This window comes from Lonchura striata, chromosome 2 (genome assembly GCF_050655825.1).
Source record: "Lonchura striata isolate lonStrDom1 chromosome 2, ASM5065582v1, whole genome shotgun sequence".
NCBI classification, from domain to species: Eukaryota; Metazoa; Chordata; class Aves; order Passeriformes; family Estrildidae; genus Lonchura; species Lonchura striata.
Genome location: NC_140704.1, coordinates 157,008,888 through 157,030,569, shown reverse-complemented (window position 1 = coordinate 157,030,569; position 21,682 = coordinate 157,008,888). Strand labels below are relative to the sequence as shown.

General features: G+C 69.5%; 3 protein-coding genes across 7 annotated transcripts in view; 1 reads left to right on the top strand and 2 right to left on the bottom strand.

Annotated features, from left to right (window-relative positions):
• Positions 1 to 1,731, bottom strand: part of PLEC (plectin) — an 83,498-nt gene extending 81,767 nt beyond the window's left edge. The window contains exon 1 of the mRNA XM_085574013.1: positions 1,571 to 1,731. The gene's annotated coding sequence lies outside the window, so the exon portion shown is untranslated. The remainder of the gene's footprint in view (positions 1 to 1,570) is intronic.
• Positions 1,732 to 5,349: 3,618 nt separating this feature from the next.
• On the bottom strand, positions 5,350 to 13,421 carry PARP10 (poly(ADP-ribose) polymerase family member 10). 4 transcript variants are annotated; one of them, XM_085574081.1, is made up of 11 exons: positions 12,846 to 13,421; positions 12,405 to 12,565; positions 10,981 to 11,226; positions 10,012 to 10,230; positions 9,370 to 9,926; positions 8,469 to 8,681; positions 8,234 to 8,369; positions 7,170 to 8,105; positions 6,965 to 7,098; positions 6,718 to 6,898; positions 5,350 to 5,934 (listed from the first exon to the last, which is right to left on the bottom strand). In XM_085574081.1, exons 2-11 carry the CDS (start codon positions 12,562 to 12,564, stop codon positions 5,627 to 5,629), a joined length of 3,090 nt encoding a protein of 1,029 aa, XP_085430207.1. In that variant the 5' UTR covers position 12,565; positions 12,846 to 13,421; the 3' UTR covers positions 5,350 to 5,626. The 4 variants fall into 4 exon arrangements, with proteins under 4 accessions (XP_085430207.1, XP_085430208.1, XP_085430209.1 ...); XM_085574082.1 differs by having other exon boundaries at positions 6,718 to 6,895; positions 12,846 to 13,420; XM_085574083.1 differs by lacking the exon at positions 12,846 to 13,421 and having other exon boundaries at positions 12,405 to 12,806.
• A 286-nt stretch (positions 13,422 to 13,707) lies between these two features.
• On the top strand, positions 13,708 to 20,609 carry GRINA (glutamate ionotropic receptor NMDA type subunit associated protein 1). 2 transcript variants are annotated; one of them, XM_021544449.3, is made up of 7 exons: positions 13,708 to 13,775; positions 16,910 to 17,267; positions 17,711 to 17,823; positions 17,900 to 18,100; positions 18,922 to 19,050; positions 19,295 to 19,438; positions 19,766 to 20,609. In XM_021544449.3, exons 2-7 carry the CDS (start codon positions 16,940 to 16,942, stop codon positions 19,913 to 19,915), a joined length of 1,065 nt encoding a protein of 354 aa, XP_021400124.1. In that variant the 5' UTR covers positions 13,708 to 13,775; positions 16,910 to 16,939; the 3' UTR covers positions 19,916 to 20,609. The 2 variants fall into 2 exon arrangements, with proteins under 2 accessions (XP_021400124.1, XP_085430246.1); XM_085574120.1 differs by having other exon boundaries at positions 19,643 to 19,854.
• Positions 20,610 to 21,682: the final 1,073 nt, after the last annotated feature.

The following is a 21,682-nucleotide window of genomic DNA, read 5'->3' as shown; positions in this document are numbered from 1 at the left end:
GACCACCGGCAGTGCCATCTCCTTCCTTCTCACTTCAGGGACCCCCGGTACCGCGGCGCCAGGGACCCCCGGTATCCCCACTGCCCCCCTCTCGCTTCAGGGACCCCCGGTACCGCGGCACCAGGGACCACCGGCAGTGCCATCTCCTTCCTTCTGGCTTCAGGGACCCCCGGCACCGCCGATCCCGGCTCCTGCGGTAGAGAGGCGGTGCCAGGGACACCGGGCACCGGGACCGCAGCACCGGCAGCGCCCGGTGCAGCACACGGCGGAATCACGGCCGTGATCGCGGAGGGGCCGGAACCCCTCAGGACAGCCCCGGGGAAGCGGGTCCGAGCCGAGCCGTGCCGTGCAGGGCGGTGTTGCCAGGGACACGGTCCCCACGGGGCCACCGCGGCGAAGGGATGGGCAGGGAGCCGCGGGGATGGCTGGTCCGGCACCGGGAATTGCCCGTGGGACCGCCCGCGGCGCCGCCGCAGCCGGGGCGCGCCCGGGCAGAACAGCCAGACCGAAACCGTGGGAGAAAAGACCGCACCGGCGGCGGGGCAGCGGTCAGGCCGGCTCCGTGGCTCGGTTCGGCCGGGTTCGGCCGGGGCTCGGCCGGCCCGCGGGATCGGTGCCGGCTGCAGCACCTCGGTGCCGGGAGTGCTCCCAGGGGAGCGGGACGGCGAGTGCCGGTAGCGGCGGGGATGACTCTGATCCCGGCACCTCCGTGATCCTGCCCCTCCATCCCGGCACCTCCGCCATCCCGCCTCCATCATCCCGGCACCTCCGTGATCCCGCCCCCGCCATCCCGGCACCTCCGCCATCCCGCTGCCTCCGCTATCCCGGCATCTCCGTGATCCCGCCCCGGCATCCCGACACCTCCGCGATCCCGGCACCTCCGCGATCCCACCTCCGCCCCGCGCCACCGCAGCCCTGACACCGGCTCGGGCTCGTTCCCCGGGGAGCCGGCGGCACCGGGCGTTTGCCGCGGCCCAGGCGCCATTTGCAGAAGCTCCGAACCCGGGAAAGTCACCGGGCCCGGCACCACCGGGCCCGGCACCGGGAGCCACCGGCATCTCCGACATCACAGCGCCCGGCCCTCCCGGCACCCTGGGACCCCGGCGCGACCGACATCACCGGCAGCCCCGGACCCGCCGGCATCCCCGGCACCCCCGGCAGTGGGCTGGCGGCGGGGGGTGGGCGTGGGGCAGAGATGGGGGGCGGGCGTGGGGGCGTAAGTGAGGGGGAGCAGGTGTGGGGCGGGCGTGGGGGACAGCGCGGTGCCAAGCCTGAGTCACCGGCTGCATCGCCCACGTCCCCCCAGCAGCCCCTCCACCCCCGGCCTGACGCCGCCTCCCCCCACCACCTATGGGGGGGCCATAGGGACCCCCCTGCCCCCAGACTCGGGTCTCAGCACCCAAACACCCCTCGCAGCCCCAGCAGAGCCCTCCCGCACCAGCCCTCCACGCCGCAGCCCCCCCCCACCCCCAGCCCTGCGGCAGCTCCGCAGCATCCTCCAAGCCCCCCCCACGCCGCTCCCGGCTCCACGGGGGAGTGGGCGAGGGGGGTCCCACGCGCGGGGACTCACCGAGCGCCACGATGTCCGCCAAGACGCCACGGGGGAGCATGACCGGGGGGGAAAACGGCACCGGCACCGGGAGGGCTCCGGAGGGGATGCGGCACCGGCGGGGAGCACCGGCACCGGTACCGCGGGGGCTCCGGGGGGAAATAGCCCCGGGGGCTCCGCCCGCACCGGCACCGGCTCCGGCTTCGCGGCAGGGGCGGGGCGGGGGGCGTGCAGCGGGGGGCGCCTTATCTCACCGCCCCACCCTCCACCGCGGGCGCACCCCGCGGGGGAGGCACCCCCGGGCACCCGGCGCGGGAAGGATTAACCCCGACCAGTGCTCCCAGTACAGCCAGCTCCAGGGGCCAACCCCGAGCAGCCCTGTCCCAGCACGGCACGGGTTAACTGTGACCAGCGCACCCAGTACGCTCCGTGCCGAGAAGGTTAACCCTGCCTTGTACACCCAGTCCGGAGAGGATTAACTCTTCCCAGTACATCCAGTATGGAGAGGGTTAACCCTGACCAGCGCTCCCAGTGCACCGAACAGAGGGTTTAACTGACCAGTACACCCAGTAGACCCAGTCCAGAGAGGGCAGCTGTGACCAGTACACCAAATACGGAGAGGGTTAACCCCCACCACTGCAACCAGTGTGGAGAGGGGAACCCCGCCCAGCGCTCCCAGCGAAGCCGGTCCCGCCCCGCGCTCCCGCCGGGAAGTCCCGCAGCCGCTCGGCACTGCCCGCCCCGGCTGGGCGCTCGGTTGTGGGCCGGGCACCGGCCCAGCACCGGCACAGCGCTGGCACAGCAGCGGCACACCGCTGGCACGCCGCTGGCACACCGGCTCGGCCAGCAGCACGTTTGACGGTGGCACGGCCTCCGCCGGTTGCCGCATTCAGAGCCCGGGGGAGCGCGGCGGCGGAGGGGGAGATGGGTGCCCCAGTTCGGCCCTGGCACGGCCCTGGCACGGCTCTAGCACGGCTCTAGCACGGCTCCGGCGCGGTGCTCACACTCTGCCGGCCACCAGCCTCTCTTGTGGCCGGAGAGCTCACACCCTGCCGGCCACCAGCCTCTCTTGTGGCCGGAGAGCTCACACCCTGCCGGCCACCAGCCTCTCTTGTGGCCGGAGAGCAGAGCACGGCTCCAGCCACAGCGCTGCCGCAGGATGTCTGGGCTGGCAGCTGGGGCGGCGGGGGAGCTGGGGATCCCTTGCACCGCTGGGGAGATGGGGTTGGGGGCTGGGGTCAGGGCCGGGAACTGGGGCTGGGGCCGGGAACCAGCGCTGGGAACCGGAGCCTTGATCCAGAGTGGTACTGGGAACCAGAGCTGCTGCCAGGTCCCGGAGCTGGTGCCGAGAGCTGGAGCTGTTACCAGCAACAGGAGCTGGTACCAGGAGCTGGAGCCAGTGGGACCCAGAGCTGGTGCCGGGAGACAAAGCCGGTGCCGGGAAAGGGATCTGGAGCGGGGAACAGGCGTGTGTGCAGCTCCCCCGGGCGTGAGCACACCTGCGTGTGGACACGGGAGGACACGGGAGGACACGCGTGTGCCCGGCCCCGGCTGGCTGCAGGCACGCCCCGGCGCAAGCACCGCAGTGTGCACGGCACAGGAACACACCTGTGCGCACACACACACACACACACACACACACGCACACACACACGCACTGCGGGGTCTCGGGGGCTTCAAAGACCCCCGGTACCCCCCGCCACAGCCAGTTGCTGGCATGGCATCACAAGGCAGAGCCCCCCGACCCCCAGACCCACCGTACGCCTCCTCGGGGCCACCGCGTGCCAAACTGACCCCGGCAACCCCAGCACAGCCGCACCCACCCCGGGGGGCGCAGAGACCACCGAGGACCCCGGACCGGAGAGGCTTGAGGGGCCCCCGGGAAGGTGGCACCGGCAGCGCCGAGGTCGGGACCCTCTCCGGGCACTCTGTCCCCACCGTGGTACCTGCCGTGAGGGGGCCAAGGCTCAGACCCCCACCCTCTCTCGCTGCGGCCGTGCCGGGGCTGCCGCTCGCTCCGTCCGTCCGGACCCGGGGCTGGCGCAGCCGCTCTTGCCGCGGTCATGTGCCGGTGCCGGCACGGGCGCGGGGAGCGAATCCCCCGGCCAGAGCCGCACAAAGGGCCCTTTTCAGCGGCGCTGGGCCCCGCGGGCCCATCGGCGTCAGGGGACAAAGGTCCGGCACGCTTGGCACCGGCAGCGCCGGGCAGTCCCCGCCCGGGGCACCCGCGGGGCGCGGGGCACCGGACTCCGCAGAGCGGGTGGGCGTGCGGCCAGGACCCCTCCTGCACCCCCGACCCTCTGGGCTCTCACCTCCATCGCCGGAGCTCCCCGGGAGCGGGGCTGGCGCCACGTGCGCGGGGCTGGCGCGGCTGGCACGATGCCCGACGGGATCCCAGGGCTGGCACACGTCAGCGGGGCTGGCACACGCCGGCGCGGGGCACCGCACCCTGCCCGGGAACGGCCCGCGCCGCGGGGCCGGGGCCGCTGGTGCCACCCTCGTGCCCATCCGAGGCCTCCCCAAAGGGGCGTGGGTGTCACCGAGACCCCCAGCCCCGCGCTTGCCCACCCGTGACTGAGAGTGGGCGACAGGGGCACGGAGGGAACGCTGGGCACCCCTGCCTCCCCCCGCCGCTGCCTACTGGAGAGTCTCAGCCGGTGGGCAGCAGTGCTGCCAGCACTGCCCACGGCTGGGGCTCTGCCCGCACCCGCAGGGTGGGCACCCGGGCCCCCTCAGCACAGCTCGGGGTGCAGTGGGACAGGCAGGGAGCGGGCAGGGAGCAGGAAAGAGGTGGGGAGCAGGCAGGGAGCAGGTGAGGAGCAGGAAGGGAGCAGGATGCAGGTAGGGAGGAGACAGGGAGCAGTGAGGAGCAGGAAGGGTACAGGGAACAGGTGGGGAGCAGGTAGGAAAGCAGCAGGGAGCAGGGAGGGAGCAGGGAAGAGGTGGGGAGCAGGCAGGGAGCAGGATGCAGGTAGGGAGCAGGAAGGGAGCAGGAAGCAGGGAGGGAGGAAGAAGGGAGCAGGTGGGGAGCAGGAAGGGAGCAGGATGCAGGTAGGGAGCATGATGCAGGCAGGGAGCAGGATGCAGGCAGGGAGGAAGCGGGGAGCAGGTGTGGAGCAGGAAGGGAGCAGGAAGCAGGGAGGGAGGAAGAAGGGAGCAGGTGGGGAGCAGGAAGGGAGCAGGAAGCAGGTAGGGAGCAGGATGCAGGGAGGGAGGAAGAAGGGAGCAGGTGAGGAGCAGGAAGGGAGCAGGAAGCAGGGAGGGAGGAAGAAGGGAGCAGGTGGGGAGCAGGAAGGGAGCATGATGCAGGCAGGGAGCAGGATGCAGGGAGGGAGGAAGAAGGGAGCAGGTGGGGAGCAGGAAGGGAGCAGGAAGCAGGGAGGGAGGAAGAAGGGAGCAGGTGGGGAGCAGGAAGGGAGCAGGATGCAGGTAGGGAGCATGATGCAGGCAGGGAGCAGGATGCAGGCAGGGAGGAAGTGGGGAGCAGGTGTGGAGCAGGAAGGGTGCAGGGAACAGGCAGAGGTGCAGGAGTGGCCAGGTCTCACCCTTGGGTGACCAGAACCACCACCCAGCACAGCCACCCCAGAGGGGAACACAGCACCCACACACAGCCAGGCTCCGGCCTGACCCCAGCTCCCAGTGCTCCCAGTGCTCCCAGTTGGTGCTGGGACCACATCCACCCCAATCCCAGTGATCCCAGCTGGGACTGAGACATTCCCCCTATTCCAGTGCTCCCAGCTGGGACTGGAACTTCTCCTCCCCTCTCCCAGTCCCCCCTCAATGCCAGCCATGCAAAAGGCTCCAATTTATTCCAAATTTTATTTGAAGTTTTATTCCAAATTTCACTGGCGTCACACGGGTGACCCCAAGTCCTCCTGTCCACCTCCTGCCCTGGCACGAGGGTGCCCAGGGGCATCCCCAAGTGAGGATCCCCCCCACTCTGAGCTGCTGGGCAGGGCAGGAACCTCCCTGCACACCTTGAGCCCCTGGACACGGTAACCCCCGCACTGGCACCAGTGCCAGGGGACACTGGGGGGATAAAAAGGGGTCCTTGAAGCAGAGCCACTGCCGGGGGGCTCAGAGGGGGCCCCCGTGGCGGCTGCGGCAGGTGATGAGGTACTGGGGGTAGGCCTGGGTGTCGTTGAAGATGACGAAGATGTCGGGCTGCCGGGGGTCATCCACCACGCTGTGGTAGCGCTGGGGGACCCCGCAGCCCTCTCGGAGAGGGGGTGCCTGCAGCCCCGGCTGCCCGGCCGTGAACTCCCCGGTCAGCACCTTGGCCATGAAGATGAACTTGGTGCCGCTGGCGCTGGGGGGCGAGTACCGGTCCCGCGCCGAGATGGCCGCGCGCGCCGCGAAGTACACGCCGCGGCCGTAGAGCGTGGCTGCGGGGCGGGCATCAGCTGCGGCACGGGCGGGGTGCCAGCGGCACCGAGCCCACGTCGGCACCCCACTCCGCACCGAGGGCACCACGCCCACCCTGGAACTCCGTCCCCATGCACCCAATTCCTGCCCCTAACCCTAACCAAATTCCTGCTCCTGAGGTGGGCACCGTGCCCACCTCACCACCCCATTCTCACACTGAGGGCACCGTGCCCACCTCACCACCCCATTCCACACAGAGAGCAACATGCCCACCTCACCACCCCATTCTCACACTGAGGGCACCGTGCCCACCTTGGAACCCCATTCCCATGCGCCCATGATCACCTTATTCCTTTGCAAATGCCAACGTGCCCACCTCACTACCCCATTCCCACACTGAGGGCACCATGCCCACCTTGGCACCCCATTCCCACACCAAAGGCACTGTGCCCTTACTAGAATCTCCTTCCCGTGCCCCCATAGTCACCCTATTCCTGTACAAATGGCAGTGTGCCCACCTCACCAGCCCGTTCCCACACTAATGGCACTGTGCCCACCTTGACACGCCATTCCCATGCACCCATCATCACCCTATTCCTGTGCAAATGGCACTGTGCCCACCTTGGCATCCCATTCCCAGGCCAATGGCACCCTGTCAGCACCAGGCCCACATGGACACCACGGCCCCCTCAGCGTTCCCATGCCAATGGCACCATTCCCACATTGGCACGCTGTTCCCATGCTGATGGCACCATGCCTCCCCTGGCACCAAGGCGGTCACCCCACGGCTGCCCGGCGCTCACCGTTCTTCCCGCAGAAGCTGCGGTTGAAGCCGTGCAGGCAGATCTCGCAGCTGGAGGCCTTGGTGGTGCCGTGGAAGAGGACGCGCTCCACGGTGGCGCCGGCGGCACAGGCACGCTTCACGCTGCCCTTCTTCAGCTGGTACTGCTTGTACAGCACTGGATGGATCAGCTTCTGCACCTGCTGGCCACTGCCGTGTCACTGCTCTGCCACGGGGACACCCCGGGGGTCCCACATGCCCAGCCCCACCTGCACGACGCTGATCTGGCTGCGCAGCTCCTCCAGAGTCTCGCAGAAATGCCGCACCGTGTCAGCAAACTCCTCCGAGTCCTCAGCCAGCGCCATCAGCCGCACCTCCTCCTCCAGCCCGGCCAGCTCCGGCCCTGCCGGACAAAGCCCCGGTGAGCGTGGGCGCAGCGAGGGGCAGGGCTGGCCCCACGGCACCCACACGCACCGAGCAGGAAGAAGGTGCTGTCCAGCGGGGGCTGGCTGCGGCAGACGGGCACGGCGCGGGCGCTGCCGATGTCGAACTCCTCCATGCGCTCCAAATCCACGGTGAAGGGCCGCCCATCCAGCACCAGATCCAGCCGGCGCTCCCGGTGCAACCAGGCCTGCTCCAGCAGCGCCGCTGTCTCGGGGGCGTAGGGGACAGCGGTGCCAGAGGGGTCCCAGCGCACCCAATGCGCGGTGGCGGCGGTGGCGGCGGTGGCGGCGGTGGCGGCACCGTGCCCCGGCGGTGGCAGGCGGTGGAGCAGAGACCTGAGGTCTTGGGCGGCAGGGGCCGTGTAGTCGGCGAAGCCGCGCAGCGTGGCGGTGTCACCGCGCAGGCTGAGCTGCACGGCGTGCCGGCACCGCAGCAGGGCCAGCGCGCAGCGGCCGGCGGCCGGCAGCGCCCGCAGCCGCTCGCTCGCCACGTCCCGCGTCCGCAGCAGCCCCGCCAGCGCCCGCTCCAGCTCCCGCGTCACCGCCGCCGCGTCCCGCTCCAAGGAGCAGAACACCGTCACCCACGCCGAATCTGCCGCCAGCAGCGTCTCCTCCAGCGAGGCCTCCAGCGCGGCCAGGAGCCCGGCGTCCTCCTCGGCCCGCTCCTGCTCCCGCTCCCGGCTGTAGGAGCGCAGGGACAGGGCGGTGGCACGCGCCAGCTCCTCCTGCTCGCAGCACGCGTGGTCCATGGAGTACTGGATGGCCAGAGCCATCTGTACCTCCTCCTCCTCCTCCTCCGCCTCGGTGTCCGACAGCAGCTCCCCGGCACCCTCCCCACCGGCTGCGCAGATGAAGGCAGCGTTGTGGTCCCGCTCATTGCCGGGGACAGCGTCGGGCCACAGCTCGGGGCTCCCGCGCGCGGCGGCGTCGCTCGGGCGCAGCGCTGCCAGCACCTTCTTGATCTCCTCTGCAGGAGCAGCGGGGTGTCAGCCACGAGGCCCCGCCATGTCCTGGGGGAGCACCAGCACCCAGGGCCCCCTCATCCCACTGCAGCACCCGCAGAGCGGGCTCCGAAGCGGCGCCCTCGCCCCTCACCTGTGCTGGAAGGAAAGCCATCGCCACCATCACCACCATCGGCAGCTGCATTGCTGCCCTCGGGCAGGTCCTGGTGCCAGGACTGTGACCGAGACTCCCGCTGGCTGACTGCGGGCAGCAGCTCGTCCAGCTCCATCTGTGGGGATCAAGGGGTGGCATCACCAGCGCTGCGCTGGCACAGCAGGGACCAGCACGACGGCACCCGCTTGCCAGACCCCTCCCCACGAGGCCGCACCTGGGGATCTGGAGGGCTCCAGGGTTCACCGTCCAGCTGGATGACGCACTGGAAGCGGCTCTCCAGCTGCTGGAGGAGGCTCTGCCCAGCCAGGTCCCACAGGAAGCGGGCAACGCCGGGGAAGCGCAGGCTTGTGGAGTGAGAGGCCATGGAGTTCAGCAGGCTCTGCAGGAAATCCGCCACGGCCTGGCACCGGCCCGGCTCGCCACTCACCTGTCAGCAGATGGGCAAAGGGTCAGCAGCTGGGCACCAGCGCCCGCCCAGCTCCCCGCTCACCTGCAGGCAGTGCGGGCAGCAGCACGGGGCTGGCAGCCTCTGGCACCAGGGTGTGCTGTGAGCACGGGGAGGTGGGAGTGCAGCTGAGACCCCTGCCCACACCCCTGCCTGTACCTGCCCAACCCCCTGCCTGTACCTGCCCACACCTGCCTGCACTTGTCTGTACCTGCCCACACCTCCCTCTACTGCTACCTGCTCCTGCCCATACCTGTCTGGACCTTCCCACACCTACCTGTACTTCCCTGCACAGCTGCCTGCACCTTCCCGCATCTCCCTGCACGTCTGTACCTGCCCACACCTGCCTGCACTACTGCCTGCACTTACCTGTACCTGCCCACACCTCCCTGAACCTACCCACACCTCCCTGCACCTTCCCACACCTGCCTGTACCTGCCCACACCTCCCTGCACCTTCCCACACCTGCCTGTACCTGCCCACACCTCCCTGAACCTACCCACACCTGCCCACACCTCCCTGCACCTGCCCACATCTCCTTGCACCTTCCCATACCTACCTGTACCTGCCCACACCTACCTGTACCTCCCTGCACTGCTGCCTGCACCTGTACCTGTCCACACCCCCCTGCACCTGCCCACACCTCCGCACACCCCTGCCTGCAGCTCACCCGGAACCCAGAGACGTCCCCTCCCTCCAGTGGCAGCAGGGACACGTCGGACACGCTGCTGAGCATGTCCTGGTAGTGCTGCTGCAGGTACCGCACAGCTCCCGGCTCCGCCGGCACCAGCGCCTCGTCCTGCGCCGGCACCGCCGGCGTCGGCTCCGGGACCACCACCGAGATGGGCCCCGGGGGCTGGGCCTGGCTGGGCACGGCCGTGAACCCCTCCGTGTCCTTGTCCCTGCCGGGGAAGGTGGCTGAAGGCTGCTCTGGCCCCGGGTGCGACGTTGGCGCTGCCGGCGCCGGCACCGTGTCCGGTGGGGGGTTCGTGTGTGCCACAGCGGGGTCTGAGGACGGCTCTGTGTCCGGCGGGCAATCTGTGTCCACCAAGGGGTCCCTGACCCGCAGGGGCTCCACATCAGGAGGAGAGACCCTGTCCGGAGCGGGGACAGCATCCAGGGCCGCGTCCGCGCTCGCGTCCAGCAGCTCCAGGAAGGGGAAGTGGGGGACGAGCTCCAGCACCATGTCCTGCAGCTGGTGTGGCCTCTGCAGCACCCGCTCTGCGGCTGCGGGGGACAAAGGGACGGGCAGCGGCGCCCAGAGCGGCTCCCCACGCTCCCCCGGCACCGGCTCCTGCTGGCAGCCCCTCACCTGCTGGCTCCTGGAAGGTGACGATGGCCCCGCGCCCACCTGGCAGCGGCCGCACGTCCCTCACGCGGCCGCCGCCGCTGCGCCGGTTCTCGAAGTAGAGCTCGAGCAGGTCCCGGCTCGGCGCCGGCCCCGCTGCCCGCACCAGCACCGCGGGGCTCTGCGGCACCCGCAGCAGCGCCAGCCCCTGCTGCCGCGCCCGCTGCTCCGCCGACGCCAGCTCTGCGGCACGGGCAGCGTTGGCACCAGCACTGGCACCAGTGCTGGCACCAGCGCTGGCACCGGCACTAGCACTGGCACTGGCACACCGACAACCCCACAGCCGTGCCACCCCCGCGGCGCTCTCTGGGGGCTGGGCACCCAGCAGAACCCACGCCCCAAAATGCCACCCCGCTGCCCTGACTTTTGAAAGCGTTAAGTGTTCTTTTATAGTTCTTCTGAAAGTTTTAAAGTTCTTTTAAAAGTTTCCTATGCTTTCTGATGTTTACATATTTCTACCGGAGTTCTCACGCACTGTTCATATAAATAATGATTGTTTTGCATTCTCCTTTGTAACAAGAGAGAATTAATAGACTATTAGTTTGACCAGTGTGGTTGGAGAGGCGGCAATTTCATCCTCCAATCCACTGTCACTTTTAGAATTCTTTATATTGCCAAGTCAGCAATAAAATTTAGTCTTTTTCTCTTTTGAACTCACCAATCTTCTGTGTACTCGTTTCGTGCCCAATAACAACACCAGCCTGGTGCTCCCAGGCCCCCCAGCCCATCAGCCCCCTACCGCCCCAGTACTCCCACCCCTGGCACCGTTGTCCCCCCACCCATCAGCAGCCTGACCCTGCCAGCCCAGCCCCCGTACCCCCATCCTGTGCCCCCCAACCCCCTGGCAGCTCCACCCCATCACCTTTGCCCTCCACAACCCCGCCCCAGCACCCCCACCATCCCCATCCCACCCTGGTGTCCCCCCAGTCCCACCTGGGGGGGTGAGGGGGTCCTGCAGGCGCAGCAAGCTCCAGCCGGGCACCGAGGCCTGGCACAGGGTCACGGTGCCGGGGGGGACGCCCAGCAGGGTCTCCGGGGGCAGGTCCAGGTGTTCTGGGGGGGTCCTGGGGTCCAGACCCCGCAGCAGCAGGTGGGTGGGGTCCCAGGGCGGGGCCGGGCGCACAACCAGCTCGGCCCCCCCAAGCCTGTGGCTGCCGTGGGCCAACACGTTCTGTGCATCTGTGCAGGGAAAACGGGGTCACTGGGGGCTCAGCCAGCACCCCGTCACCCCGGGGGCACCAGTGCCCACCAGTGCTCCCAGTGGGGCTGGGAGCGCCACAGCCCACCTCTGTGCCCCCAGTAAAGACTGGGCCCCCACACCCTATCCCAGTGTTCCCAGTGGGACTGGGAGCTCCAAGCACAATCCCAGTGGGACTGGGAACCCCACAGCTCATCTCAGTGCTCCCAGTAAGGACTGGGCCCCCACACCCTATCCCAGTGTTCCCAGTGGAGCTGGGACCTCCAAGCACAATCCCAGTGCTTCCAGTAGGGCTGGGATCCCCCATACCTTATCCCAGTGTACCCAGTGGGACTGGGAGCTCCAAACACAATCCTAGTGCTCCCAGTAAGGATTGGGTCCCCCAAACCCCATCCCAGTCCCTCATTGGGACTGAGATCCCCAAACCCCATCCCAGTGCTCCCACTGGGACTGGAATAGTCACACACCCCATCCCAGTGCTCCCAGCTGGGACTGGGACCCCCAAACCCCATCCCAGTCTCTCACTGGGACTGAGATCCCCAAACCCTATCCCAGTGCTCCCACTGGGACTGGGACCCTCAAACCCCATCCCAGTGGGACTGGGACCCCCAAACCCCATCCCAGTGCTCCCAGCTGGGACTGGGACCCCCAAACCCCATCCCAGTCCCTCACTGGGACTGAGATCCCCAAACCCCATCCCAGTGCTCCCAGTGGGACTGGGACCCTCAAACCCCATCCCAGTGGGACTGGGACCCCCAAACCCCATCCCAGTGCTCCCAGCTGGGACTGGGACCCCCAAACCCCATCCCAGTGCTCCCAGCTGGGACTGGGATCCTCAAACTCCATCCCAGTGCTCCCAGTGGAACTGGGACCCCCAAATCTCATCCCAGTGCACAGTGGGACTGAGACCCCAAAATTCCATCCCAGTGGGACTGGGACCCCCAAACCCCATCCCAGTGCTCCCAGCTGGGACTGGGACCCCCAAACCCCATCCCAATGCTCCCAGTGGGACTGAGATCCCCAAACCCCATCCCAGTGCTCCCAGCTGGGACTGGGATCCCCAAACCCCATCCCAGTGCTCCCAGCTGGGACTGGGACCCCCAAACCCCATTCCAGTGCTCCCAGTGGGACTGGGACACGACCCCCTGCCCGCACTTACCCTGGGGGTCCTCGAAGGTGAGGAAGAGGAGGGGGCCAAGGCGCTGGCAGCTCTGCACGGGCCCCCCGCCCGAGCGCCGCCGGCTCTCGAAGTACAGCACCAGCAGCTCCTCGGGGGCGTCGCGGGGCAGCCCCTGCACCTCCAGCACCCCCCCGGCCATCCTGGGGCACCCACACATTTGGGGCTGCGACCCCCTCGGTTCCTTTACGCTCCCCACCCTGCCGAGACCCCCCGCGACCCCATCCCCCTCCCCAAACCCCCCGTCCGTGCCCCCCGCACCCCCCGGACCACCACGGCTCCCCCCGGCACCGCGTCCCCGGGGCGGGACCCCGCTGTAGCCACCAGCTGGACCCCCACGCCCGGACCGGGACCCCCCGCTCGACCCGGCCCTCCCCAGCCTCGCGGGGACCCCACGCCCCCCGGCAGGGCCCCCCCACCCACCGGAGGCTGCGAGGCTCCGCCCCGGCCACGAACCGAAACCGAAACGGGGCCAAAACGGGAAGGGGAAGGCCGGGGGGCGGGGCCGGGGTGGGGACACGGGACGGGCCCCACGCGGGACGGGGGGACGCGTGGCCATCCCGCAGGGGGGGACCTGTGGCCGCGGGACCGGCCACACGCGGGGCGCGGCACCAGCCCCACGGGTGACAGGGGGACAAGTGACTGGCTGTCGTGCGTGACCGGCCCCACGAGTGACCAGGGGACACGGAAGTGACCCCAGATGTGGCGAGGGAGTGCGGAAAAAGCGACTCGGGTGACAACGGTACACGGGAATGACTGCCCCCACGAGTGGCCGGGGGACACGGAACTGACTCCAGATGTGACAAGGGGGCACGGAAAATGCCCCACGGAGGGCAGCGGTACACGGGACCGTCCCGGAGAATGACACGGCACCAGCCACGCGGTTGACAGGGGGACAAGCGCCTGTCCCTCGTGGGTGACCGCGGGGCCCGTGTCCCACCCCACGAGTGACCAGGTGACGTGGAACTGACCGCAGAGGCGACAAGGGGGCGCGGGCACCACAGGAGAATGGCACAGGAGGCGCAGGGGCCATGCCCAGGGGTGACGGGGGGGACACGTGGCCGCCCCCTGCGCGTCACCGGCGGCGCGTGACCGTCCCCACGCGCGACACGGCGGGACGGGGGCGCTGCCGCCGCCAGGGGGCGCTCTGCTGCGCGGCCCCGCCCCGGAGAAGCCACGCCCCCTTGGCCCGGCAGCCTCATTGGTCGTGGCCCCGCCCCAAGCCCCGCCCCTAAGCCACGCCCCCTTTGGCACGGCAACCTCATTGGTCGTGGCCCCGCCCAAGCCCCGCCCCCGCAGGCCCCGCCCCGTCCGGCGCGCAGCGAGCGGACCCCGCGCAGCTCGGCCCGGCCGGTGAGCGGGGGGCGCGGGGGGATCGCGGGGTCCCGGGGCTTGGGGGCTGCCGCCAACACCTGCGGGGGGCTTCGGAGCCGCCCCCGAGCGCGGTTCCCTCCGCCGCTTCCCGCTGCCGCATTCCGCAGCGCACGGGTTCGGTGCGGGCTGGGGTGGGGTGGCGGGGGGGGGTAGCGGGGCGGGGGGAGCGGGGCCGAGCGGGACCCCCGCGGGCATAACGGGGGTCTCCCGGTTCCTCCCCCCGCGGTAGCGCTCGGGGATTAGGCTCGCTGCTGCCGTAAATAGGCCGCGCCGGGGCTTTACCGAGCGTCAGGGCAAAGCGGCTTACGGGACTCGGAGAGAACCGGTGAGAGAGGCGGGGGGGGGCGGGCGGCGGCACCCCCGCACCCCGTGATGCGGGAGCGCCCGCACCCCCGCAACGCCGCCCGCCGGGCTGTGGGCATCCCTGCGCCCCCCGCACCGCCCGCACGCCGTGCTGCGGACACCCCCGCACCCCGTGATGCGGGCCCCCCCCGCACACCGAGCCCGCCCGCCACCCGTGATGCGGGCCCCCCCCGCACACCGAGCCCGCCCGCCACCCGTGATGCGGACACCCCCCCGCACCCCGCGCCGCGAGCCCCCTGCGCCCCCAAAGTGCCCGCACCCCCTGGCCCCCGCTCGGGGTGCCCCCCGCGCCCCCTGACCCCGCGCGGGGTCTCTCTGCCCCCCGAAATGCGCCCCCCGCGCGGTGTCGGTGCCGCAGGGCCGGGCCCCCCCGTCCCGCCGCCCGCCCGGGGCGCGGGGCCGTCACGCGGCCGCCGTGGTTGCGCCACCGGCCGGCGCTGCCCGTTGGCCGGGCCGGGGCCGCTGCGGCACCGAGCAGCGGCGGCACCGCGCCGGCACCGCTTCGGCACCGCCGCCTGCCAGGCTGCGGCACCGGCACCGGCACCGGCACCGACCCCGCGCGGGTACCGGGGCCGGTACCGCACCGCTCGGTGCGCGGTCCCCGCGCAGGGCGCAGCCGCCGCTTCCGCACCGCCCGGTTTTGTAACCGCGCTCCGGCAGCGGGGGCGGCCCCGGGGCTGCGGTGCAGCCCGCCCGGCTCGGCTCGGCTCGGCTCGGCTCGGCCCGGCTCGGCTCGGTGCGGCCGGGGCCGGGCCTGGCAGGACGCCGCCGCTCCCGGTGACGGGCGGAGGGGGCAGTGAAGCAGCGCCGGAGCTGCCCCGCACCGCTGCCGGTAACCGCGGCGGGGCCGGTCCCGCACGGCGATCCCCCGGCCCGCACTCCGCCCCGCGGCCGAGCCCCCGGGCCCGCACATCGGCCCTGCCCCGGGGGTCGCCATGGCAACGGCCTCGCCGCCGCCATCTTGTGCGGGCCCGCGGCGGGGGGAGCAGGACGGGACCCCCGATGGCGGGGACCCCATCCCGGGGCAGCTCCCGGCGGGGACCCCATCCCGGGACCCCCATCCCGGGATATCCCCGAGTGAGGGACCCCCATCCCGGGGTATCCCCGAGTGAGGGACCCCCATCCCGGGGGCAGCTCCCGGCGGGGACCCCATCCCGGGACCCCCATCCCGGGATATCCCCGAGTGAGGGACCCCCATCCGGGGGCAGCTCCCGGCGGGGACCCCCATCCCGGGACCCCCATCCCGGGATATCCCCGAGGGCGGGACCCCCATCCCAGGATATCCCCGAGGGCGGGAGACCCCCATCCCGGGATATCCCCGAGGGCGGGAGACCCCCATCCCGGGATATCCCCGAGGGTGGGACCCCCATCCCGGGATATCCCCGAGGGAGGGACCCCCATCCCAGGGTATCCCCGAGGGAGGGACCCCCATCCCGGGCCATCCCCGATGGCGGGGACCCCCATCCCGGGATATCCCCGAGGGCGGGAGACCCCCATCCCGGGATATCCCCGAGGGAGGGACCCCCATCCCGGGCCATCCCCGATGGCGGGGACCCCCATCCCGGGATATCCCCGAGGGAGGGACCCCCATCCCGGGCCATCCCCGATGGCGGGGACCCCCATCCCGGGATATCCCCGAGGGAGGGACCCCCATTCCGGGCCATCCCCGATGGCGGGGACCCCCATCCCGGGATATCCCCGAGGGAGGGACCCCCATTCCGGGGCACCCCCGAGGGAGGGACCCCCATTCCGGGACAGCTCCCGGCGGGGACCCCCATCGTGGGATATCCCAGAGGGCGGGACCCCCATTCCAGGGCACCCCCGAGTGTGGGACCCCATCCCGGGGCATCCCCGAGTGAGGGACCCTCATTCCGGTGCATCTCCGAGGGAGGGACCCTCATTCTGGGGCATCCTGGATGGCAGGGACCCCCATTCCGAGGTATCCCCGAGTGAGGGACTCCCATCCCGGTGCATCTCCGAGGGAGGGACCCTCATTCTGGGGCATCCTGGATGGCTGGGACCCCCATTCCGGTGCATTTCCGAGGGAGGGACCCCCATCCCGGGGCATCTCCCGGCGGGGACCCCCATCGTGGGATATCCCCGAGGGCGGGACCCCCATTCCGGGGCATCCCCGAGTGAGGGACCCTCATTCTGGGGCATCCTGGATGGCAGGGACCCCCATTCCGAAGTATCCCCGAGTGAGGGACTCCCATCCCGGTGCATCTCCCAGTGGGGACCCCATTCCAGGACATCTCCCAGTGGCGCTGAACTGGCCGGGGACCCCCCAGGGGTGGGAGGTGATGGTCATGGAGAGCCGGTGGCCAGGGGGGACTGATGGCCATGGAGGAGGGCTGATGGCTACGGTGGACTGGTGGCCATGCGGGGTTGATGGCCATGGGGGACTGGAGGCCATGGGGAGTTAGTGGCCATGCAGAGCTGATGGCCATGGAGGAGGGCTGGTGGCCATGGGGGGTTGATGTCCATGGGGGGTTGATGGCCATGCAGAGCTGATGGCTGGGGGGGGCTGCTGAGGACAGGGTGATGGCTGTGGGGGGGACAGCCATGAGGGGCTGATGGCTGTACTGGGTGATGACTGGGGGGGATGAAGAGGAGGGGGATGATGGCCCTGGGGGATGACGAGGAGGTGGGTGACAACCAGGAGGTGGGTGACAGCCAGGAGGTGGGTGACAGCCAGGAGGTGAGTGACAGCCGTGGGGGATGACACCACTAACCCCGTGCCCCCCCCGCAGCACCAAGGCGGCCGCAGCCTGCGGGCCACCATGTCCCACGAGAAGAGTTTCCTGGTGACGAGCGACGGCTTCGGGGGCCAGCAACCGCCGACGGCCCCCCCGGCCTACCCTCAGCCCCCCTACCCCGTCGCCCCGTACCCCCAGCCCCAGTTTGGCCCCGCGCCCTACCCCCAGCCGGGCTTCACGCAGGGCCCGGGGCCGTACCCGCCGCCGGGGCCGTACCCCCCCGCCGGGCCGTACCCCTCGGCCGGGCCGTACCCCCCCGGGCCGTACCCCCCGCCCGGGCCATACCCCCAGGGCCCCTACGGCCAGCCACCCTATGCCCAGCCCCAGCCCATGGTCCCTGGCGACCAGGACTGTAAGTACCGGGAAAAGGGGGTGGGGGGCTCCAAAGTGGGGGTGGGACCCTCCTGGCTCCCAGCTGGGGGCCCCCAGCGGGTGTGTGACACCCCCGGGCTCCTCTCTGAGTCTGGGGGCTTCAGGAGGGTGGGGCAGCCCATGGCTTTGGGCACTGGGGGCATCCCGGGGGGCTCCCTTGGAGGGGAGCAGCGCAGACAGTGGGGGGCTCTGGCAGCTTAGGGGGCCCAAGTGGGGCAGCAGGGACCCCCCATGGCTCCTGCCTGCTGCCCCACACATCCCGGGGGGCAGCTGGGGGTCCGTGCCCACCGGGGATGGCGCTGGCCGTGACCCTGGGATGGGGATCCACTGCCCAGAGCGGTGCCAGCTGTGCCACCTGGCTTTGGTGGGCACTCCCCGTGGCTCCCGGGACCCCCCCAAAGCGGTGTGCCCCCCTGCCCGCAGCCCCCCTGCACAGCACCTACCACGAGGACGGGCCCCCCTCGTACTATGACAACCAGGACTTCCCGTCGGCGCACTGGAACGACAAGAGCGTCCGGCAGGCCTTCATCCGCAAGGTGGGCCCGGGGGGCTCGCGGCGGGGCGCGGGGCCTCGGGGGGCTCCCCCGTGACCCTCCGTGCCCCCGTCCCCAGGTGTTCCTGGTGCTCACGCTGCAGCTGACCGTCACCTTCGCCTTCGTGACCGTCTTCACCTTCGTCAAAGGCGTGCGGGGCTTCGTGCAGCGCAACGTGTGGACGTACTACGTGTCCTACGCCGTCTTCTTCATCTCCCTCATCGTCCTCAGCTGCTGCGGCGACTTCCGCCGCAAGCACCCCTGGAACCTCGTGTCCCTGGTGGGCTGCGGGCACGGCTGGCCGGGCCGGGATGGCTTTGGGGGTGCTGAGCCAGGGGCATGGCACGGGGGGGTTTAGGGGTGCTGGGCTGGGGCACATAGAAGGTTTGAGGGTGCTGAGCCAAGGACAAGGCATGGGGGGGTTTAGGGGTGCTGGGCTGGGGCACATAGAAGGTTTGAGGGTGCTGAGCCAAGGACAAGGCATGGGGGGGTTTAGGGGTGCTGGGCTGGGGCACATAGAAGGTTTGAGGGTGCTGAGCCAAGGACAAGGCATGGGGGGGTTTAGGGGTGCTGGGCTGGGGCACATAGAAGGTTTGAGGGTGCTGAGCCAAGGACAAGGCATGGGGGTGTTTAGGGGTGCTGGGCTGGGGCACATGGAAGGTTTGGGGGTGCCGAGCCAGGGGCACGGCACGGGGGGGTTTAGAGGTGCTGGGCTGGGGCACATGGAAGGTTTGGGGGTGCCACAGTGGGGGCAGTTGGTAGGGTGGGTTTGGGGGTGCCAGACTGAGTGGGCAGATTTGGGGTGCTGCACCACAGAGGTTTAGAGCTGGGTGGGGTGACAAGGCAGGTTTGGGGGTGCTGAGCCAGGAGTACAGCATGGGGAAGGTTTGGGGGTGCCAGGCTGAGGGGGCAGATTTGGGGTGCTGCATCACAGAGCTGTTAGGGCAGGTTTGGAGCTGGGTGGGGTGACAGGGCAGGTTTGGGGGTGCTGAGCCAGGGGCACACAGAGGGTTTAAGGGTGCTGGGCTGGGAACACATGTCGTGTTTGGGGGTGCCAGGCTGGGCAGACAGGTCTGATGGGTTCCCCCCTTGCCTTCCCAGTCCATCCTGACTGTCAGCCTGTCCTACATGGTGGGGATGATCGCCAGCTTCTATGACACCGAGGCTGTCATCATGGCTGTCGGCATCACCGTCGTCGTCTGCTTCACCGTCGTCATCTTCTCCCTGCAGGTCAGTGCCAGGCTGCCCCTGCTCCTGGCGGGGGGCTCCAACCTGGGCTACGCCTCCCCAGTGACTCCCTGCCGGGCTCCTGGGGGGCTGTGGGACCCAGATGGGGCGTACAAACCTCCCCCAGCTCCTTGCTGGGTCTCTGGGCTTCTGAGCAGGGTGATGAGCCCTCCCTCTGAGCTCCCCGCTGCCTCTGGGGAGGCAGGGTCACCCCAGGGTCTGAGCCCCCCAATCCCCCTCCCCACAGACCAAGTACGACTTCACCTCGTGCCGGGGCGTCCTCATCATCTGCCTGGTCGTGCTCGTCCTCTTCTCCATCCTCTGCATCTTCATCCGGAACCGCATCGTGGACATCGTCTACGCCTCGCTGGGGGCCCTGCTCTTCACCTGCGTGAGTCGGGGGGCCGGGACCCCCAATTGCTGGGGGGGGGCAGTGCCACCAGCACCCCTGGGTGCTCCAGCTCGGTGGGGACACGGAGGGCGTGGGTCAGGGTGGAGGGTGCAGGGTGTTCTTGGAGTGCCTGGCTGGTTTGGGAAGGAGGGAACCCGTGGGACCCGCTGGTTCCTCCCGCCCTGACACTGCCCCGTCCCGCAGTTCCTGGCGGTGGACACGCAGGGTCTGGGTCAGGGTGTTCTCGGGGTGCCTGGCTGGTTTGGGAAGGAGGGAACCCGTGGGACCCGCTGGTTCCTCCCGCCCTGACACTGCCCCGTCCCGCAGTTCCTGGCGGTGGACACGCAGCTGATCCTGGGGAACAAGCAGCTGGCGCTGAGCCCCGAGGAGTACATCTTCGCCGCGCTCAACCTCTACACCGACATCATCAACATCTTCCTCTACATCCTCGCCATCATCGGCAGGGCCAAGGAGTAGCCCCAGCCCGCCGCGCCGCTCCCGCGGCCCCGCCCGGTCGGGATCCCCTCCCTGTAGCCGGTTCTGTTGCCGTTCGGTTTTGTTGCCGTTCTCATCGCGTTCCCCGGCGGTTCCTGCCCCGCGGGGGCTCGCTGGTGCGGGGCTGGCACGGCCCCCCAGCCCCCCGCTCCTCCCCGCTGTGAATAAGATTTATCCCCCCTTGCGTTGAACGCGGACCGGAAGCACTTTGGAACGCCCTCCGTCCTGTCCTGTCCCCACCAGCCGTCCCCTCCCTGTCTCCCCTGTCACCACTCCGGCCGCGCAGGCTGGGGCAGTGCCGGCAGCGCTCCAGAGCCCCCGAGCCACTGTCCCTGCCTGTCCCCACTCCAGGCCCCCGAGCCACGGTCCCTGCCGGTGGCACCCCCAGACACTTCCCCGAGCCGCCCTTCCCACGTGGGTGCACCGCCAGCACCCCTCGAGCCACCGTCCCTGTCTGTCCCCAGACCCCCGAGCCTGTGGCACCCCCAGACCCTCCTGCTCTGAGCCACCATCCTCATGTGGAGGCGCTCCCAGACCCCCAGGCCACCAGCCCTGCCTGTCCCCACCCTCCGAGCCACAGCCCTGCCCATGGCACCCCCAGACCCCCGTCCCCTCCCCGCGTGGCCGAGGCCCCGTCCTGGTCCTGCTGTTAATAAATTGTCTTGTTCATCTCCCACGGCTCTGGCTCCATCACAGAGTTCCTGCTGCCCCCGGCTCCCGGTGTCCCCACCACATCCCACCACGGCTGGGGACAGCCTGGGGACAAGAGGGCTCAGGGGGACCCCAGCAGGGGCAGAGGAGGCGGCCAGGTGAGGCCGGGTCCTGCTCCCAGAGAACAAGTGACAGGGGAGGGCAGGTTTAGGGGAGCTTTAGGTTGGATATTGGGAGAACTTCCTGCAAGGGGCTGTCCAGCCCTGGCACAGCTGCCCCGGGCAGGGCTGGAGTTGCCATCCCTGGGGAGATTTGACAGATGTGTGTATGTGGCACTTGGGGACATGGTCTGGGGTGGCCTTGGCAGTGCCATGAGCAATGCTGGATCCTCAGAGGCTTTTCCATCCAACCCAAACCATTCCACGGTTCCTTGATGCCCGGTCCATCCTGGCAACTCCTGACACGCTCCTTGGCAGCTCCAGCCCTGGCCAATGTTTCCATCTCCACATTCTCCCTCGGGAAACAGTCCCTGCTCTTTGGTCTCTCCTGTTAGAGAGTTTTAAGAGCAGCTTTCAAAAGTTTTAAGGTGCCACCAGCAAAAGCATCAGCAAAAGGAAGTTTGAAATAAAAGCAAAAGCACGACGAGGTTCATGGGCAAAGCTCACTCTGCTGCTCACTCAGTGGTTAAAACACACAGAGACAAAAATCTAACACTGGTCTATCTAAAGCTAAAATCACCCCGGCCTGATCTAAAGGGCGAAAGATCCCAGAGGAACATCCCTGGAGTGTTTGCTGGATTGCATTCACACCCCAAAAAGAGACCTGAGGAGCTGGCAGCAGGCAGGGGCAGGAGCTGCGTGCACAGGAGGGGCACAGGGGATGCCCCTGGAGCTCGGGGCAGGGTTACAGCTGTGAGAAATGCCCCTGGAGCTTGGGACAGGGACAGGGTTACAGCTGTGAGAAATGTCCCTGGAGCTCAGGAAGGGACAGGGTTACAGCTTGAGAAATGCCCCTGGAGCTCGGGGCAGGGTTACAGCTTGAGAAATGCCCCTGGAGCTCAGGAAGGGACAGGGTTACAGCTGTGAGAAATGCCCCTGG